The sequence below is a fragment of the Ruditapes philippinarum genome, unplaced genomic scaffold, assembly GCF_026571515.1.
Source record: "Ruditapes philippinarum isolate M1 unplaced genomic scaffold, ASM2657151v2 ctg527_1_1_1_1, whole genome shotgun sequence".
Taxonomy (NCBI): domain Eukaryota; kingdom Metazoa; phylum Mollusca; class Bivalvia; order Venerida; family Veneridae; genus Ruditapes; species Ruditapes philippinarum.
Genome location: NW_026865278.1, coordinates 183,484 through 204,874, shown reverse-complemented (window position 1 = coordinate 204,874; position 21,391 = coordinate 183,484). Strand labels below are relative to the sequence as shown.

Here is a 21,391-nt window from a genome sequence, read left to right as displayed (position 1 = left end):
CCAATCTGTACTGGTAGGCAATCCTTACAACATTAAACCATATTTTCTGTTTCAGTCTCCGTACAAAATAATATCTCTAAAAGATCTTACACCAACAGCTGAGATAAAAGCTTCCAGTAGACAGGCAATGATTGCTAGTCTCACAGGTGAGTGTATTAAATGTAAAATTTGCATTTGTAAATATTGTGCATGGCAAATGTGGAATAAATGATTTATTTGTTTTAATTTTTGGAGAAAAAAAGCTACTGGAGAAGCAGTACCTACAAAAATATTCTTTGTGATAAAACCACAAAATTTCATGTCCACAGTATATATTTATACCACTTTACAGATATTATGATGTTAAATTCTTGAAAAAGCTACAATTATGCTTTTACTGGGCTACTGGGGTCTGCGTCTTGAATAGAATTAAGGTTACCAAAGTATCTTTACAGTGTTGAAGTGACTTAAAATTCTGTATGACTAAAAACCTAACAAATTAGTTCTTTGCATTTTTAATACCACCTACATGTATAATTATTACCTAATATTTTCAAATACATATATGACATATTTCATTTGTTAGCCTAATTGTTAAGATAAGTCAAAATTGTAAATAGAGAATATTAAATGAGTGTAGGGTTGATTACTAAATTTATTGAATGAGTTTAATAAAATCATATTTTATGTGAGTCTCTGGCCAGCATAATATTATTTATTTAACGAGTTCAATAAATTTAGTATTGAATATAATGTTCTATTTATCACATATTTAATCTAAAAATGGCTTACAGTTAAAAAGAGTCATTATTCATATAGTGTAACTTTAACACTGTGTTTGTATAAAACGCAAATGGCATCAAGTCAAAGGTTTTAATAACACTAATGTTATATTGCTTTTGATATATTGTTTTATTACACTCCTGTGCTGTAGTTTATGTGATAACTGTAGATATGGAAGCTTACACAATAGTCATGTAAAGTTATATTGTCATGTAAGTAATGTATTCAAATAGATCATTGTAGCTATGTTCTCCCAAAAAGTTGATTGCTTTAAAAAATTGGACAAATTAACCTATGTCTATTGTAGATAATTCAACTGAAACATTCTGGGAGAGTGGAGATGAAGACAGGAATAAACTGAAGACTATCACAATAACATGCCAGGGTCAGGCCAATCCTAGAATTATATATGTACACATAGATAACACCAGAGATCTTGCAGTAAGTAGCAATATAACTTTACCTGTATTTTTTTACATGAGATTCTGGTGTCTTATATTTTAAAGCTGCATGCCTCCAGATAAGCCGAAAAGTTTTTTTCAAGAAAATCAACATTTAGAAAACTGTACTGAGATTTTAAGAAAAGTAAAGATATTTACATTTCAAGTAATAATTTACATGTTACATGCAATGGATGGCTGATTTTGCAGAATTTATCACCATATTTTTACTGTGACTAATGAAGTAAGGGCGGTTTGTTTTTTTTTTTTGGGGGGGGGGGTGTATATTTTTGTATATTTTGACATTTACTTGGTAATGTGGATTGAAATTGACAAATGTAATGATGTAAATTACATTCTTTGGTTGCATGGAAGTATTTTACTTTTTAATACATTTTCAAAATTTTCATGAAAAATAACCATGATTCTGGAGGCCTGCTAATATAAGTGTATTACAATATGTTGTAATCTTACATGTATATTTTTGTGTGATTCTATTTAAAAAATGCATGTGGCATACACCTTGTTTCTTCTCTAGGCCTAGGTGTGTTTAAAAAATATACTAATAATATGGTATTTTTGAGGATTCATGCCATTTTCAATTTATGTTTTATTTGTTCTTTATGTTTTTTTAATTTTGTGTTGGATTATTGAACATTTTTTCTTTAAGTAAATCAGTGTCTTTTAAATATAAGAAGGACCCTGTGTAGAAATTTCAGGATTTTTTTTTTCTCAAAATTTTAAGGCATTGCAAAATTTTAATTTCAGAATAAGGTATCCAACATCACATTCAGTGCTGGTCCGGCTGTAGAAGAGATGAAGAAGGTATTTCAGACTGAAGTTGACACACGACATATAGGCTGGATCAACTGTCCTATCCCCGAGGAGGATTGTAAGTGTATCCAGTTATCAATGCGTGGTCCTGATCATAGTTTGAGAGTACGACAGGTAAAGGTGCTAGGTGACAGGATAGACTTGCCGGTGAAGAAGAGTGCCGCACAGATACAGCAGATGAACTGTGAGTCAGAGACATTGAAGGTGTTTAGACTCCTCACATCCCAGGTAAGTGGCAAGTTCATGCATGTTTAAATCATGTTTGAAAATATATTTTAAGATATCTTGGATGATAAAAAAAAAGGTTAATCTTCTCAAGTTGTTTGAGTGGACTGAGAAAGAAAGAAAACCCTTTCATTGGGTCTTTTAGACTGAATGGTAAAGGTTGCTGACTTAAAATTACTCACCCCTTTCCAGTGTGGGTTTGAATCCCTCTAGGATTTTCGGATTTTATGTTAGGAAGTGGATTCTTTATGTGAGGTTGTTATCCAGCCTATTTACAGGTCAGCGTGTCTTATCAGATGGGAACTTATGCCTAAAATTGTGGCATTGGTTTTACAGAATTTATTTTAGTTTGATTGTGAAAGGAAGCTTAAGGGTTATAGACACACTTTCGAATCAGTTCCTAGAACCAACCAATACTGAGAAATAAGAGTAAAGTTTCTTGCTCAAGGAAATAACCACTTGCCCCTTACAGGGTTTGAACCAATTTGAACCCACACAAGGGGCTTGTGATCATTAGATTACTAATCGGATGCATTAACCTCTCAGCCATGCCACCACTTGTGGAATTGTGGTGTATCCTCTATACACAAAACTTAAAAGTCACAATATGACTTTAACTGTGTCATTGTGACCATAACCTTACCAATAGTTAATGATGAGACATATAACTTCAGGTATTTGGCAGATTAATAGACAAGTTAGATAGTAAGAAGACACCAGATTCTTGGGATCAACCGGATAGTGAACCAGACCTGAAAGAACATATGGTTGGAATTCTCTTCAGTCGCAGTGGTAAACTCTCGCATCTTCAGAAACAGGTTTGTAAATTAAAGGCAGTTATGCCTTAGAAATGCTATCATTCTTAAGTTGTTAAATATCTAGCATGCGCGTTATCCATTATTAAAACTATTTGTTATAAAAACATTATTAAACACATGTTTGACATTTCTAAAGAATTAAGATAACATGGATTTCTAAGGCATTTTTTTTTTTTTTTTTTTTTAGTGAAAATGAGTTTTTGATAATGGATTTCTAAGGCATAATGTGCCTTGAATTTGGTGTTATTTTGTTTTTATATGCATTCCCATATATTTTCAAAAAGTGATTGATAATTTACTTGCACTGCCAGTAGACAATATTTTTAGCTTTTACTGAAAAAAGTTTTCTGCTATTTATAAACTGGTGTCACTTTATCATTTATAGGTCCATGTTCAAATGTAAAAATCTTAGTTCCTAACTCAAATCTTTGGAAACAAACTATTTCACACTTAATACGAAACTCAATGATGAAACATATTTCTAGTTGTTAGCTCACCTGTCACAAAGTGACCGGATGAGCTTTTGTTATCGCTTTTCGTCCGGCGTCCGTCTGTAAACTTTTACTTTAAATGACATCTACTCATAAACCACTAAGCCAATTTTATTCAAACTTCACAGGAATGTTCCTTTGGTGGTCACCTTTAAAAATTGTTCAAAGAATTTAATTCCATGCAGAACTCTGGTTGCCATGGCAACCAAAAGAAAAAAACTTAAAATATCTTCTTTTAAAAAAACCCAAAGAGCTAGAGCTTAGATATTTGGCATGAAACATCTTCTAGTGAGTGTCTACCAAGTTTGTTCAAATAAAAGCCCTGGGGTCAAAATTGGCCCCGCCCCAGGGGGTCATTGATTTTCCCTATATGCATATAGTAAAAAATTAAAAAATCTTCTTTTAAAGAACCCAAAGAGCTAGAGCTAAGATATTTAGCATGAAACATCTTCTAATGAGTGTCTACCAAGTTTGTTCAAATAAAAGCCCTGGGGTCAAAATTGGCCCCGCCCCAGGGGGTCATTGATTTTCCCTATATGCATATAGTAAAAACTTTAAAAAAATTTCTTTTAAAGAACTCAAAGAGCTAGAGCTAAGATATTTAGCATGAAACATGTTCTAATTTTAAAAAACCCAAAGAGCTAGAGCTTAGATGTTTAGCATGAAACATCTTCTTATGGGTGTCTACCAAGTTTGTTCAAACAAAAGCCCTTGGGTTAAAATTGGCCCTGCCTGGGGGGGGGTTGAAGGAAGGAAAGTGGGGGGCGAGATCATTGTTTTTCATTATATGTGTGTAGTAAAAACTTAACATCATGAAACATCTTCTAATTGGTGTCTTCTAAGTTTGTTCAAATAAAAGCCCTGGGGTTTAAACTGGCCCCGCTCCTGGGGGCCTTTATACCGGTGAGCGACCTCAGGACCATCATGGCCCTCTTGTTTTTCTGAACATAGGGCTTTAATGCTTGGAATGTGAAGTGGCATATATATTGATGGAATCAGATTCAAATTCAAAGTTATTTAAAAACATTGATTTCTTCGAGAAAATGAAACAAAAATAATATGGCCAATTTTATTCTATAGCAGTTATTCAGTACAATGAAGACTATTATGTAATTCAAGACTTTGGGTACACTCTGACATGTTTTTATTTAAAAGTGTGAGAAAATACTGCAGTGTATGGAATTTGCAAACATTTTAAGCTGCCTGATTTTATCTTTATATAACAGAAAATGTTGGATGCTTTTATGTATGGCTATAATGTAAGATGTTTTTATTACAGGTGTGTTCACATATTGTACAAGGTATTAAGAAGGAGACTATGAGAGTCAGGGATGAATGGGAGTCTTCTTTACTCAACAAATCAGAGTCTCAACAAGACCTCAAGTATGTTGTTGGTTATTGTTCTCCCCAAGTACTAATTTAAACTTATTCTTTGGTATGATTTTAAGCCCGGCTATTTGAAGAATAGTTGTGCTATCCTTCCCACCACTAAATGAATTCATTTGAAACTTCACAGATGACATCTGGATCTTAAATGTAGATCAATTTCTATGTCTTGTAACTCATATCATAAAATCTTGCTAAATTTATAGTCTCTTTGCAAATTTTGAATATTCTTGTTTAACTAAATCAAGCACAGAGTGGCTGTCTGAATTACTACTTTTCATCTATGCTTTATGTATATTATGTAACTAATTTAGTTGATTTAAATTAAAAGTCCCAAGCTGTGATAATGCAATAAAACTTTTCACAGAAAATTTAAAAGAAAACATTTAAATTTCACTAAATTTCACTTTCATTGGCCATTAAAGGTTTATTTTAGTATGATATTTTCTACAGATCAAGTGATATGTTTTGTTTTGAGCTGGTATCTATTAGTATGAATAATAAATTGATATTTTCTACAGATCAAGTGATATGTTTTGTTTTGAGTTGGTATCAATGGTAACAGCATTAACTGGTTCAGGTGTAGGAAGAGCATATCTTGCCCAGCAATATGGTTTACTCCAGGATCTGTTTAGCCTTTTGCACACAGCTTCTCCAAGAGTACAAAGACAGGTACCAAATTAGAATAGATATTCTGTTTATTGACATACTTGTATAACATTCACGTCTTGCTGTATTGTTTTGTTAGCTCACCTTGCACAAAGTGCAGGTGAGCTTTTAGGATGGCCAACCAAATGGCGTCCGGTGTCCGGCGTCCGTCCACATTTTATTCAGACGACATCTTCTACAATACCACTTGGCCAATATTAATGAAACTTGGCAGGAATACTCATTGTATGAAGCTCTATCAAGATTGTTCAAAGAATGCCATTCCATGCTAAACTCTGGTTGCTATGGCAACTAAAAAAAACTTAAAAGTTCTTATACTTCAAAATGGAAAGGGCTAGAGCTTAGATATTTCTCACAAGGCATTAGCTTGTTAGTTCCTACAAAGTATATTCAAATTATGGTCTAAAGTTGAAAATTGGTCTCTATTTTGGGAGTTAAAGGGTTTTTTATTGCAAGACTTTCTTTGTAGGGATAAATTGAGACAGTGTATCTTGTATTTTTTGTCTCAACAGACATTGTTATGGAGATTTTTCTTTTAAAGCATAAGAAGGATGAAAAGTTTGTTGAATGTGAATGTTAATTCAAAACATAGTCAATCAGAATAGCCCCAATTTCAGAGATACAGTGTAGTTGATTTCCCCATTTAATAATGGACTCTTCCTTTAATTTCGTAACATCATCAGAAAGGAGACTGTGTCATTTCCGAAATAAAATGCAATGTATTTTGGTTCTTGACATTGACTTGCACATTTTATTTGCAAGATATTGCACAAAGAAACGAAAGTGAACAAAAAATGTTGTATTTTTTTATTAAGATAAAAGTTTAATTTACAGTGCGGATATTACTTAAATTCTTCCTTCCGGTTTGCGGGAAAAATCATATATTTCAACATTATGTACACCGGTCTTACTGAATCTGCTGAACGATTTATGACATAATATTTCATTCTGATTATAAACATACAATTCAAATCATTAAATAATGGATATCAATCAGTCCTGAGTCTTAGAAAACATCTGTATCAATCTGACCTATAAACTAAACTAAACTGGAATTAGGACAAAATGGCGGCCTTGAACAAGGAAATTGAGAAATTTTGTAACATAAACTCGTATTTTCAAAACAAAGAAGTGAAGATGAATACAATTATCGGTGTGCTTCGTTGAAACAGGTATTTTGTTAACTATTTGTGAAGTATTAAGGGATGACATTTAGTATTTATGTAACTATCACCTCCCGTAATATGATTTCTAAAATTATACATGTTTTCGGCGATCTCTGAGGTCATTTTTCTGAATGACGTAAATCCGATGAGAAATCGGGAAGGGTGTGTGTGCATGCCTCATTAATTAGCGTGTGCACATTGCTTGATAATGCTTGATATATATTTTAAAATAAATTTGTCCATCTTAGACCCGTTTGTATACGAATCAAAACAATTATTATCAAGAATTACAATACGGAGATTGCCGATGAAAAATTGAGCTAGAATATACAAGATCAGATTTGATTGGTCGTCGTTATTTTTACCAGCCAATGAAATCGTTTGTTGCATAGTCATTTGATGTCAAAATACATGTACAAATACAATGACAACAACAGTGAAGTGTTTACCGCCTGTTTTTAATACTAACGATCTGAAAAAGGGTGCAAAAAAACAAATGGAGGTGGGAGTGGTTAGCGGAAAAGGACTCTAAAGGTGAAAAATGGGATGCTTGGTTAAAGAAACCAAATGCAATGGGCTTTTGTGAAGTCTGTTCCTAAACGATCAACTAGACAAATCGAACAGAAAAAAGGTGCTTCTTAATCAGGATGAGCTGAAGATGAGGACCACTAAAAGAATCTTAGACCAAGTAAGATCATTTCTCTGTGTAGTTTAGCCACTATCTAGAGTAAGCAACGAAAAGAGGTTTAGTTGTGCATTGTGTAGTTAATAAATAATGCACATTACCCCACCCTCTTTTTCTTCTGTCTTCCCCGGCCTTGTGCAGGGGAACCTATGCCCAAATTTTTAATAGGTCTGGAGATTTTTTCCAGCTTAATATTATTTTAAGGATTAGAACACGATTTTCTTTATCTTTGTTTTTTTTAGTTTGATTATCTCCTTGTTTCCAAACTTTTTAGTTTGATTATCTCCTTGTTTCCAAACTAAATTGACAATTTATGAGTGTGATATTTTATTTGATATGTTTTCATACATCTTTTATTTGAAAATTTATCTTTTATTTGAAAATTGTCTTTTTCAGGTACTGCCAGACTCATCAAAAGCTGTGGACAAAAAGATTGAAAGTATGCAAGACCGCATTGCCAAACAGAGAGCAATCACAACTGCCTTTCTTAGTGAACATTGACTGCCATTTTCCATAGCAGGCGATCTCTAACATCTTGCCAAACGTTTAGCTGAAGACAAGCCTGCTCTTGAAAAAACTACTCTTTCTCCAACCAGTGCAATGTACATAACAAACACATGGTGTAGCCAAATCTGTTAAGGATGGAGTGAAGTCAAAAGTGAAAGATAAGTTAATATCTTTGAATATGGATGAGGCAACTAACAAAAAACAATAACAAAGTACTGAAATATAATCTTTCAGTACTTTGATGATGAAACTAGTCAAAGTAGTAATGGATCATTTAGGATTGAGAATTCAAAATGTTTCCACATCTGAAGAAATTGTCAAGTCAGTTGAAAGTGTGCTGCATTAAACAAGTGGAAAACAAATGGAAAAGGATTAAATTTAAGATATGAAATTGAAAATAGTAAAAAGAATGAACATAATTTGTTATGTGGAATGTGTATATATTGCTTAAATAGTATTGCTCAGTGAATTTGTGTAAATTTAACATATCAGATTAATTACATCTGAAGATAAATAAAGCACTTGAGTATGTATCTGAGCCTTTTTTTGAACTTTTAAATTCACTAAATTGCAAAAGCTTTCGAGGGCCTCCAGCCCCCTGAACCCCTAGCCAGGGCATTGCCCTGGACCCACAGGGGGCCCTAGCGGCCCCCTGGCCCCCAACTTTTTTTTTCAGTATTTTCAGTTTCTGTAACTTTTACCCCTGCATGTACACATGTGTTTATCACCTCAATAAATGTAAGTGAAAATGGAACAATAATTATGGTAATTATCCATGGTGCTAGAAATACTTAATTATCTTTATCATGTTAACTAATCAAGAAGCTTATAATTGCCTAACCTTACAATAGTTATCAATTTAAACTTGAAAATCTACTCTAAATGACTTCCCAAACAGTAATATCTGAAAACATGAAAATGATTCGTGTAGAAAAATAACACAAGAAAAAAACTGATTTGACTCATGAAAATTTTTGGCCAAACAGTCTGCCACGTGAAATTCTGACCTTCCTGAGATCCCTGCTGTTTTTTTTAATAACATTTTACATGATTTAATTTTATGATTAAACCTGTGTATAGAGCCACTCATGTGAACAGGAAGAAGTTTTTTAGAAAGGGATGTCCTAATATGATAAAACCATAGATGCTTGGGGTTAGATCCTGTCCCCAACATGATTTACCCCTGAGTAAACACTTTTATCAAAAATTATTTTAATATTTAAACACTAATGGGATATCTGGTACAACTATAATACTGGTTTTCAAAAAAAAATTACATAATCATATGCAAAAAAAATACTGTTTACCATCATGTATTGAGACTTGATTTCCGGGCAGGCAGGCGAATTGGTTGGGCCATTTTTTGGGGTAACATTTTTCTCAGCAACTACTCTAGAGAACCTCATAATATTTAGTATACAGCATTAACACATTGTCCCATACCATGGGATTTGATTTCATGTCTGTCACTCATCCACTTCATGTTAACTGACTTAGTTAAATTCATAATAATGGTCAATGGTAGGAATTTTTTCCTAACAATTTTCTCAGCAACTACTTATCACAGCCTCTTGATATTTGGTATACGAGCATCAACATGTAGTCACATACAATGGGATATGATTTTCAGGTATGTGGCTCATCCACTTCCCGTTTTGATGACTTAGTTAAAATTTTCGGCATTAATTGTAAATGGAAGGAATTTTCCGTAACAGTTTTCTCAGCAACTACATAACACAGCCTCTTGATATTTGGTAATGTTACTGCATTAATATGTGGTCCCAAGTTCAGGTCTATCGCTTATCCACTTCCTGTTTACTGACTTAGTTAAATGTTCGACATTAATGGTCAATGGTAGTACATTTTTTTGTAACATCAACAGCCTCATGAGTCATGTTATTTGGTATAGCAAATGCAACCCGGGGCCATTTTTGTCTTTTTACGACCATGTTTTATTTTAAGTAATTATCCCAAAAATTTGTTACTTCGCCTTGTTTTAAATTATTGATGTCATTGTTAAAAAATTTTTCAATGAAAGTAAACACACCTCAAGCAGTGTATTTTTTTTAGCAAAACCTATACTTTAAAAAAAAAGAAAAAAGAGGTAATTTCATTATCACACTTGAAATTGAAAATTTCCTGTTTTCTGTTTTGGCACAAAAATTACTTTTTCATTTGACATTAACTAAATAAACAATTAAAGTTAAATTTTATTAAACATGGGTTGCTTGTTTTTTAAATAAAGGGAAAAATCCAGTTAAGATCCCATTCCTTAAAGGGTTAAACGATATAGGGGCCCATTCATGGCCTCCTTGTATTAAATTTAAATGCTGTGTCAAAGGTTTGGTTCTCTGTGATAAATATATCATACCTTTAAAATTAGAAAATAAGCCACTAAGTTGTGCTACTTAAATTTGCATGAATTGAATAAAGCCTTGTGTTTTGAAATACATGTATATTTAGTGTTTCATATGCTCAAAATTTAACTGTAAATCATGCTGACATAGATTCTTCAGGGAATATTAAAATAAGCTCTGGTATTTGTAATTGTATGGTCCTATAAAACAACTTATTTAGTAATATGAATTGTTAAAAATATGGAATTGAAATGACCTTAATTGTAGGTCATTATTGTATAAATTGTTAAGAGTTGTGGAAATATTGGCGAATCTGGCGAATAAACAAATATGGCTAAAATTTCCTCAATCGTAAATATCAACCAACCTGTTTTTCTACCTTTGCACAATTTGATAGAATTTCCTCATGTGAAATGACTGGAACTTGAAATTAGCTAACATTTTGACTCATGGAAATATCCACTTATACTTATATTGAGATTTGACTGTATATAAATACAACATTTAAGAGGTATTATTTGTTTTTGTTATCTACAGGTTGTGTCTGTATTACGCCGTGTTTTACCTGATGTGAAGCCCCAGACATTAGCTAACATTCTGTCAGTACCGGCACTACCACCAGTGGAGTACAGTATAGTCAGTATGGCCAGTAAAGAAGAGGGAGACCGTGGGTTTGATCCTCAGAAGCCATGTATCCTAGATGTGTTCCTTGCCTGTATTGCAAAGGCACTCACAGTGCAGATGAAGGTCAAGGCTGCAGGGCCACACAAGGGAATCAGTTCATTAATGTTGGCAGATGCAATAACAGAACAGTCTATGATCACGTAATTTAATTATCTTGCATAATTGCATGCTTCCCTTATTGAATTACTCTCTGATAAGTCAAACATTAACACTGAATTTAGAAAATGCTATGAAGTGTCACTAAGTCTGTATAATAGATATTTTTGAGTAAAGTTATCAACCAAATGCTTAAAGATAATATCATAGTAGCTTATTTTCTTGATTTATCAATATTTGCTGAAATAATTTTGAATTTATACAATAAAAATACAATACAATACAATAAAAGCAAAATTACCTGTACACTATTAGTACCTTTATTCAAAAAGCATTTGACTTGATGAGTTTTGATATACTAGTAACTACATGTAAATAGTAAATTGACTTTTCTATCTTTAAACAGTGCAACAGGACCTCGCTGGTGGTTGAGAGGAAGAATGTCCAGTAGTCTTGCTAACAATGTGATATCCTTGGTTCAAGATATGGCAAGTGGTAATTTATCAGAGAATTGGAAAGATGTTACCAAGGCAGCCATTGCTGAAGCTATTCTAGCATTAACTAAACTGGAAGAGACACTTAGAGTACCACAGTCTTGTATCAAAACTCCTACTGTAAGTTTATCTTTCATATATACATATACTGTACTGTTTTGTCATACATTGTATCTTATGCCTGTTTCTATAAGCCATTATAAGGATGAATTAATCAAATTATTATCATGAATCATCATGTTCCAACTCTGATAAAAATACGTACACAGTTTGTGGATATCAATGAAGAATTGTAATTTATGAAAACAATTTCCAAGTTGGGTTCCGTGTATGAAGTTTATTTACTTGTTAAGGTTGGTTTCAAAGTATGAATTTTATTTACTTATTCAGGTTGGGTTTCAATGTATGAATTTTATTTGCTTGTTCAGGTATGGCTTGCACTGGCCTCACTGTGTGTGCTGAATCAAGATCATGTTGAACGTCTAACCTCCGGTGAATGGGTAAGCAGTCCAAATGGTACCCATGGGCAGCCACGGCCAACATGTGATAACCATGACGATGCCGAGACACCTGCTATCATCTTGTGTTCGGATTGTGGTAATCTGTGTGCTGATTGTGACAGGTTCCTACATCTTCACCGAAGTAAACGTGCACATCAAAGACAGGTCAGAAGTGCATCTATTGTACTATAGCATGATATTCGAGTTAATATTACTGCCTCTTACTTTTGTTTTTAACTTTAGTAAAGATATTTGTTATGGGTAAATATTTGCTGGGAAGACGCCAATGCATTAATGTTCTTTTTTTAAAATTGTTTTGCTCTTTGCTGCTCTTTGTGTAAGTTCCAAAAGCAACATTGATTTATCCATGAAATGCTAAGGTATCCAGGGAACTTTAAACTCAATAGGTTTTTAAGATTGCAATGAGAGGCATCTGTGGATTTTACCCATTATTTGTCAACTAGCAGTTTAACCAGAGAGGAATTTAGGTTTAAAGAACAAAAGAGAGAACAAAAGAGTCACCACGTAAATACCAAACTTTTATCACGTCCGTTGGACTGTCCATCCATCCACAAAACTGGATCCCATGATAACACTTAAAGTACTGAAAGTATTTTCATGAAACTTGAAATATGGGTAGATGGCAGTCTGGTGATTATGCACATCTTTTTCTTTTCTTCCTATGTTGAAAAATTTGGTTCCTATGGCAATGCACATCTTTTTCTTTTCTTCCTATGTTGAAAAATTTGGTTGCTATGACAACAAATAGACAAAAATATAGCAAAAATGACAATATTTGTGATAACTCAAAAAGTACTGAAAATATATATAACAAACTTGAAATATGGATAGATAGCAGTATTATCATTTAAGCTCGATTATGGGGAGTATTTTGAGAGCTGTCCTACTCACCCAGCATCAGCAACCACATCCAGATTTCTGATGAAAGTTTTTATGTTTTTTATGCAGATACTTCAATCTTTTTTTTGTACTAGACTTAAAACTAGAAATGTATTATCATTGTAGGTGTTTAAGGAGGAAGAAGAAGCTATTAAAGTAGATTTACATGAAGGATGTGGTAGAACCAAACTCTTCTGGATAATGGCTTTAGCTGACTCAAAAACACTTAAAGCAATGGTTGAGTTCAGAGAAGGGAAAGGTAACTTAAATTACATTTGAGCCGCCTCACAACAAAACCAACATAGTGCATTTGCGACCAGCATGGATCCAGACCAGCCTGCACATCCGCGCAGTTTGATCAGGATCCATGCTGTTCGCTTACAAACCCTATTATAAGTAGAGAAACTGATAGCGAACAGCATGGCTCCTGATCAGACTGGGCGCATGCGCAGGCTGGTCTGGATCCATGCTGGTCGCAAACGCACTATGTTGGTTTTGTCGTGACACGGCTCATTTATTCATGATTCTTATTCTGTACAATCAATATTGTAAAAAAACAACAAAATGTTTACAAACTTATTATTATGTTTACTGGTCAGTTCTGAAACATTTGAAATTGTAATCAGTATAAGGTATTTTACCTGCAGCAGCATTTATTAATGCTTGTTGGTAGTCATATTTCTATCAAAATGTAGACAAACAGATTCCATTGATTGGTTATCACAAATAATTAATATCATGTATGTTAATACAGGTAAGTCGTCCACAGCACTTGGCAAAGCTGGCCCAGGAACATGTAGATTCTGCGGTACCACAAGCAACACTGGTGTACTGGCCATTGGTAATGTCTGCTCAGACCCAGACTGTCAGGTATGGTTTGTTTTATAGATTGTTTTACTTTTATAACTTTTACATTTGTTCATTGCATCTGCTAATTCTTTACACTACATGAGTATATGGCTTGGTTTTTATTCTATGTTTTGAGTTATCTAACTAAAGAACTCTGTGTTACATCGTATAGTTTGAATGAATCTTCCTTGCATGTTAAATTCAATATATATGAAGTTGCAAGAATGAAGTCTTTACATTGATATATTCTGTTAAGTATAACATGAATAAGGGGAGCGATGATGGCCTAGTGGCTTTCAACCCAGAATCATGGGTTTGAGCCCTAATCAGGCAACGACCATTATTCTTCAAAGGACGACAGTACTGGTTGGTTCCAGAGAGCGGATTCATAAGTTGCAAGAACTTGTTTCGCATTCGAGCTTAGATAAATATATTTAAACTAATTTTTACAAATGAATCATCTTTTGATGTATGTATGCAGGCCTATGCAGAAGATGCCTGTAATAAGACATTATCTTGTGGACACATGTGTGGTGGTATTAAGAGTGAGGAACCATGCTTACCTTGCCTACATCGTTGTCGTGCAGACGACCAGGAAATATTGAAACAAGACTCTGATGACATGTGTATGATCTGCTTCACTGAAGCGCTGTCGGCTGCTCCTGCTGTACTGGTACATATATATATTTTTTCTCTCATACAATTCAAGATTGTGTACAAAAAACCTTTTGAAGTAAATGATCTACATCAAAACTGGTCTGTTCTTGTTAGTCTCAAACTGGTTTCACCAAACATAATAGGAGGTCACTGTTCAATGTCCATAACTCTTTTATGGAGTTGACAGAATTATGGCCCTTTTTTCAACTTTAAAAATTCTACATTATCCAGGCTCTTGTTTTCAAGCACTAAGAATAGTAGACAGCTTTTGTTTCATCTCTGATAGTGAATGTTGATATGAAAGTTAATAATACCACTCTTATGTCTCTCTGTACCCGTAACAATGCACAAGCACATCTGTTTTTATCATGCAATAGTTATACATTTGTTGCTACTCTTGTACATAAATTTCTATATCATAAGTTAGTGTGGTGACTAAATTTTATAAGCTTGTACTAATATCTGCATTATGTATTATTGTATTTCAGTTAAAGTGTGGTCATGTCTTCCATCACCATTGTACCAAGATGGTGTTAGATAAGAGATGGGTCGGTCCTAGAATTACATTTGGTTTCTCACATTGTCCTATTTGTAAGGTAAGAATATTCCGTCATTTTTAGCATAGATATTTTTACTTGCTGATGCTCACCATTTATGTAAATCACCTAAATTGTATACATTATGTATAAATCATTGCTGAGGAAGTCATCTATCTGGCTTATAGAAACCTACGCACCTGCCCATGACTCAATGTAAACCTAAAAGTTGCCATTTGACCTAAACCATGCCACAGGGACTAGAAGATATACCGGTATGTGAAAAAAATAAAACAGTTCTGTTTCTATATTTGTGTAACCCTTTCTATGAAAAGTTTATGTACATGTTGTATTAGACTAATTCTCCTCCTAGGGGCAAGAAAGTTTACCCATTTGATCAGTGCAGACCAAGATTGTGTTCTGCTGTGTTTGCTTTTCATTTAATACATATTTTGAAGCTTTTCCTAAAAATGATGAATAGTTTTGCCCAGATTGAAAGATGGACTTATCCATTTAAATTTTTATGCCCCCCTTTGAAGAAGAAGTGGTATATTGTTTTGTTGATGTTGGTCTGTCTGTCGACCACATGGTTTCTGCTGATAATCTTGAAAAATGTTTTTCACAAAGTCTTCATATTTCACATAGTGATTGGTCATAACAAGTAAATGACTGGCATTGATTTTGGGGTCACTAGGTCAAAGGTCATGGTCACAGGGGCTTTAACTGTCAAAATGGTTCTGCTCATTATCTTGATTACAATTCATCTGAAAGTCTTCATATTTCACATATTGATTGGTCATAACTAGTAGATGACCCTATTGATTTTGGGGTCACTTGGTCAAAGGTCACAGGGGCCTTAAATGTCAGAATGGTTTCTGCTAATTATCTTGAAAACCATTTAGCACAAAGTCTTCATATTTTTAATACCGATAACTAGTAAGTGACCCCTATTGATTTTGTGGTCACTAGGTCAAAGGTCAATGTCACAGGGTTCTTGAATTTTAGTATGGTTTCCGCTTATCATCTTTGAAAGCTATTTATCACAAAGTCTTCATATTTCTTATATTGATTGGTCATAACTATTAGATGACCCCTATTGATTTTGGGGTCACTAGGTCAAAGGTCACAGGGGCCTTAAATGTCAGAATGGTTTCCACTCATTATCTTGAAAAGTCTTCATTATTTTTCTTTTTTCCATAATTGAACACTTCCATGTTCCCATTTATGGCAAGTTCTATAACAAAATATTACCAATAATGTGAGTCAAGGGCTAGAAAGGGGGGCATATGTATTGTTAGACATTTCTTGTTTAGTTTGGTGTTAAGGGTATTTCATTATCATAATACTTAACAGTAGACAGGCTCTACAAATGTTATGATAGGCCTGCCTTTTTACTTGTAGTGTAAGGAAGTTATTATCACAGCATTCAAATGGTTTTAAGAGTAAAAATGTTGCCTATGACATATATTTTTTTAACATATCTACGTCAAATGTACGTGATACTATTTTACAAAATTTAAGGTCTTTATCTGTAATATGACACTATTTTACAACATTTACTAGGTCTTTATTTGTAATATGACACTATTTTACAATGTTTACTAGGTTTTTATCCGTAAAATGACACTATTTTACAACATTTACTAGGTCTTTATCTGTAATATGACACTATTTTACAACATTTACTAGGTTTTTATCCGTAATATGACACTAATTTACAACATTTATAAGGTCTTTGTCTGTAATATGACACTATTTTACAACATTTATAAGGTCTTTATCACTATTTTACAACATTTATAAGGTCTTTATCTGTAATATGACAATATTTTACAACATTTATTAGGTCTTTATCTGTAATATGACACTATTTTACAGAGCAATATTGATCACCCGGTGTTAAGAGATTTGTTACGACCTATACAACAGCTGTATGAAGATGTACATAGGAAGGCTTTAATGAGGCTGGAGTATGAAGGGTTACACAAAGCTGATGCTATCATCACACCAGGAGCTAGGTTTTACAAAGATCCTGCTGGTTTTGCAATGGACAGATATGCCTACTATGTTTGTTATAAGTGCAAAAAGGTTAGGTTTTATTTGTCAATTGTTTGCATTGTTCAATATGTAAGAAAATTTAGTCATTATAGATGTTGAATGTAATAGGAGTTACGGTAGTCTTACTGTAATGCTTTCATGCCAAAGAAATTCTTACATAGGCCAATATCGGTGCAAATCCGTTTTTTTCCAGAACGCTATTTTGTCAAAATCTTGGGCATTCAATTATTTACAATCAGTTATCCTTTATCGCTTTGTACTAAATACTAGTTAAAATCTGTTAAAATTATTGAATACCAATATTGTGAAACATATTGTCCCAAAATGATCAATTTCTTATGATATTGGCTAATGTTGAGACTTTATGGCAGGAAAGGATTACAGTAAGACTACCTTAACTTTTAACTGTACCAAAATGACACTTTTCAGAATTCATTCAGTGTTACTGTGGTAAAGTAGAGTTTTACAAACTTCTTGCATCAAGTCCAAAGGAGCCTCTTATTTGGCTATATAGACTGATGTTAAGAAAAGCAACATGTATTTATAGTTTTAATGTTTATAATATTATATCTATGTCATTCTTGTTTTGCTAGACATTGAAGTTTTTTTTTAATGTTTGCTAAAAATTTGTTTGATTGTTCTTATACTGATAGGTTATTATGTTGATATGGCGGTTGTTTTCAAGATAAAACATTAATTTTTGTAGGCATATTATGGAGGTGAGGCTCGCTGTGATGAGCAGATAGGGGGTGGAGATCAGTTTGATCCTACTGAACTGGTGTGTGGGGCATGCTCGGATGTTACCATGGCTCAGGTAAGATCTTATTTCACACTTTTCATAAAGAATGGCTCTAAATTTAAAGGTATACTATGCTCAAATTTGATATTAGAAAATATTGATAATTGCTGCACAGTGTCTTTGTAAATATGAAATGAATATGTTTTGACTCCACACAAAGTAGATTTGTTGTGTTTAAAACTCTACACACTATATGTTGTCTCATATCTATATATGAATATATAGTGTCATTTAAAAAACAGGCAGTTTTTTTTTTAAGAATAGACAAACTTTACTTGACCTGTAAATGGAATGCTGCTTCCCTTACATAGTTTATTCATTCTTTTATTCAAATAAGACATATTCAGCAAGAATTTCGTATATTTCAATAAAATTCTGTGATTAAAGTATTTTTCTGAAGGATGATCATAGAATATCATTAACTGTCTAGTATTAGATACCAATCGTTAATGGCTTTACAATATATAGAGTAATAGCCGACCAATCAAAAACATTGTTACATAAAATATATCATATGTAAATTACAGATTCAGACAGCAAGATTTCTATCAAATATACAAGGATAAGCAGAAAAGCTTTTTACTGCACTTTGTTTTGAACATTTACCGACTTATGTATTACTTTTTGATTCATATAAGTAAAGGAAAGGTCATATATTTTTCAGTAATTTAATTATGAGCATTTTTTATTTGTATACACACAAAAAAATTTATTTAAAATTTCAGATGTGCCCGAAGCATGGTACAGATTTTCTTGAATACAAATGTCGCTACTGTTGCTCTGTGGCAGTATTTTTCTGTTTCGGGACAACCCACTTCTGTAACCTTTGTCACGATAACTTTCAACAAGTGACGAGTATTCCCAAATCCGAGCTACCGAAGTGTCCATGTGGCCCTCGCGGCAAACAGCTTGAAGGTGATGAATGCCCTCTACATGTTAAACATCCTCCAACTGGTGAAGAATTTGCCCTCGGATGTGGAGTGTGCCGTAATGCTCATACGTTTTAGAAGAAGATACATTTTTGTTTTGGCATAAGTTAATGTTGTTACAGAAACATTTCAATATTTTACAAATTGTGAAATTATGTGACATTTTCACTAAGCAGTACTTTTAAAGGACACTATATCTTTTCATGAATGTTACAGCAAATAAGTACATGTATATCAGTTTAAGTTTTTTGTAGAAATGAAGAACAAACAGGTTAAAGCACTATGTGTAATTTATGTATTTTGCGCTATAAATTTATAGAGCTTAAGTTCAAGCCAAGTCTTTAGTTTTTATTTGTTAAGTTCACTCATTAATTGATGTTAATTTAGATAACTTTTTAATCAAACTAGATATTGATGATTTTAAAAAAAAATGAAAGAATTTTTATATTTAAGAAGGCATATAGTTTTTGCAGAATTGGTCTGTCCTTCTTTTTTTCTCCCTTTTGTCCATCCACACTTCGTGACTGATCCATAACTTTGTGATTGAAATTATGGATGGATTTTAAAATGATTTTGCATAAATGTGAAGCACATTGAGACAATGTGTTGCATGCAAGACCAAGGTCTGTTTCTTAAAGGTAAAGGTCACACATTGACCTCAGAGGAAAATTTTCATAAAAGTGCATTTATGTTTGTGTCCGGTCAACAATAATTAGGTCTGTAGTTCAAAGGTCAAGGTCACATTGAAAGTCATGACAGGGATTTTTATTAAAATTCACTGATGAAGGTGTCCGGTCAACAATTACATGTCTATCATTCCTAGATGGAATTTAAAGTAACTTGGTTGAAGTGTGTTTGACAAGATTAAGACTTGTTGCACACAAGAATTTAAGTCTCAAGCTCAAATCTCAAAGTCACACTTTCATTTTGAAAGTCCTGATATGATTTTTATTCATAAAAGTGCACTTATGGCCGCACCCAGTTAACAATTATCTCATTCCTGATGGATATAGTACATAAAGTACATGGTAATGACGATCTATATCTCAAAGGTCAAGGTCACTCTGGGTATTCTTGTAACTTCCCTTTATAGTAGCCATGCATTTGTTTATAGTCAAAAGTCATGGCCCTTTAAGTTTGCTCTGCATGGGGAAGGAGTGGGGGCTGGCATTTGACAGGTCTTGTTAGACATTTATTAAAAATTGTGACAGCTAAAACAATTTATATTGTCATCATATGCTAATGCTGTCTAAATAAGGAAATTTGCAGAAATTTATTTTGCAAAAAGTTTTTTTGTAATGATAATTGTGCTTATAAATTCATGTCTAAAGTTAACAGTTATGTTTAGATGTTTGTTTTAGATATAAAGATTATGCTGTGCATGTTGTTTTATGTGCTATTTTCAATAATTACCCGAGCTGTATAAAGTTTCATTTATGCGCTTTCCCATGAAATACTATTAATGCCCTAAAGTTATGACTGTAAGATCAAGGTTCTTTCAATACCACCACAGCTAAACTACAATTGTGTTTATGGGATTATGTTTGTTTTTTTCTGTGATATTTTCAAATAAATCTTTATAACATCAAACAATGTTTTTTTCTTTATGATAATATTGTAGCTGTTAGTTCAGTTATAGAATTTTTAAAATTCAGATTGTATAGGAAGCTTAAAGCTTATAGATACACTTTCAAATCTATTCCTTGAACCAACCAGTATTGAGCAATGAGTGTTAATTTTTGGCCGGGTTGCACTGGTGCAAATCCGGGTTATAGTAAGGTGAATGTCGGGCGGCGGGCGGGGAAAATATTTTCGTAACAGTTTTCTCAGCAACTACTTATCACAGCCTCTTGATATTTTGCATACAGCATTGACACATGGTCCCATACCGTGGGATTTGATTTCAGGTCTGTCGCTCATACACTTCTTGTTTATCCACTTAGTTAAATTAGTTAAATTTTTCGACATTAATGGTAACTGGTAGGAAATTTTCGTAACAGTTTTCTCAGCAACTACTGATCACAGCCTCTTGATATTTGGCATACAGTATTGACACATGGTCCCATACCGTGGGATTAGATTTCAGGTCTGTCGCTCATCCACTTCCTGTTTATTCACTTAGTTAAATTAGTTAAATTTTTTCGACATTAATGGTCAATGGTAGGAAATTTTCGTAACAGTTTTCTCAGCAACTACTTATCACAGCCTCTTGATATTTGGCATACAGTATTGACACATGGTCCCATACCGTGGGATCAGATTTCAGGTCTGTCGCTCATCCATTTCCTGTTTATTCACTTAGTTAAATTAGTTAAATTTTTCGACATTAATGGTCAATGGTAGGGAATTTTCGTAACAGTTTTCTCAGCAACTACTTATCACAGCCTCTTGATATTTGTCATACAGCAGTAACACATGGTCCCATACCGTGTGATTCGATTTTAGGTGTGTAGCTCATCCACTTCCTGTTTACCCACTCAATTAAATTTTCGACATTAATGGGTCAATGGTAATTTTTTTTCGTAACATCACAGCCTCATGATATTTGG

General features: G+C 33.4%; 1 protein-coding gene across 1 annotated transcript in view; it reads left to right on the top strand.

The window, feature by feature from the left end:
- Nucleotides 1–20,435, top strand: part of LOC132728510 (E3 ubiquitin-protein ligase MYCBP2-like) — a 119,961-nt gene extending 99,526 nt beyond the window's left edge. Inside the window, exons 69-84 of the mRNA XM_060714151.1 lie at nt 56–146; nt 1,070–1,203; nt 1,971–2,264; nt 2,936–3,079; nt 4,850–4,953; nt 5,478–5,628; nt 10,878–11,164; nt 11,527–11,734; nt 12,043–12,279; nt 13,141–13,273; nt 13,769–13,884; nt 14,345–14,536; nt 15,009–15,116; nt 16,935–17,144; nt 17,821–17,928; nt 18,639–20,435. Coding sequence (XP_060570134.1) covers nt 56–146; nt 1,070–1,203; nt 1,971–2,264; nt 2,936–3,079; nt 4,850–4,953; nt 5,478–5,628; nt 10,878–11,164; nt 11,527–11,734; nt 12,043–12,279; nt 13,141–13,273; nt 13,769–13,884; nt 14,345–14,536; nt 15,009–15,116; nt 16,935–17,144; nt 17,821–17,928; nt 18,639–18,920 — 2,799 coding nt within the window. The 3' untranslated portion in view covers nt 18,921–20,435. The remainder of the gene's footprint in view (nt 1–55; nt 147–1,069; nt 1,204–1,970; nt 2,265–2,935; nt 3,080–4,849; nt 4,954–5,477; nt 5,629–10,877; nt 11,165–11,526; nt 11,735–12,042; nt 12,280–13,140; nt 13,274–13,768; nt 13,885–14,344; nt 14,537–15,008; nt 15,117–16,934; nt 17,145–17,820; nt 17,929–18,638) is intronic.
- Nucleotides 20,436–21,391: the final 956 nt, after the last annotated feature.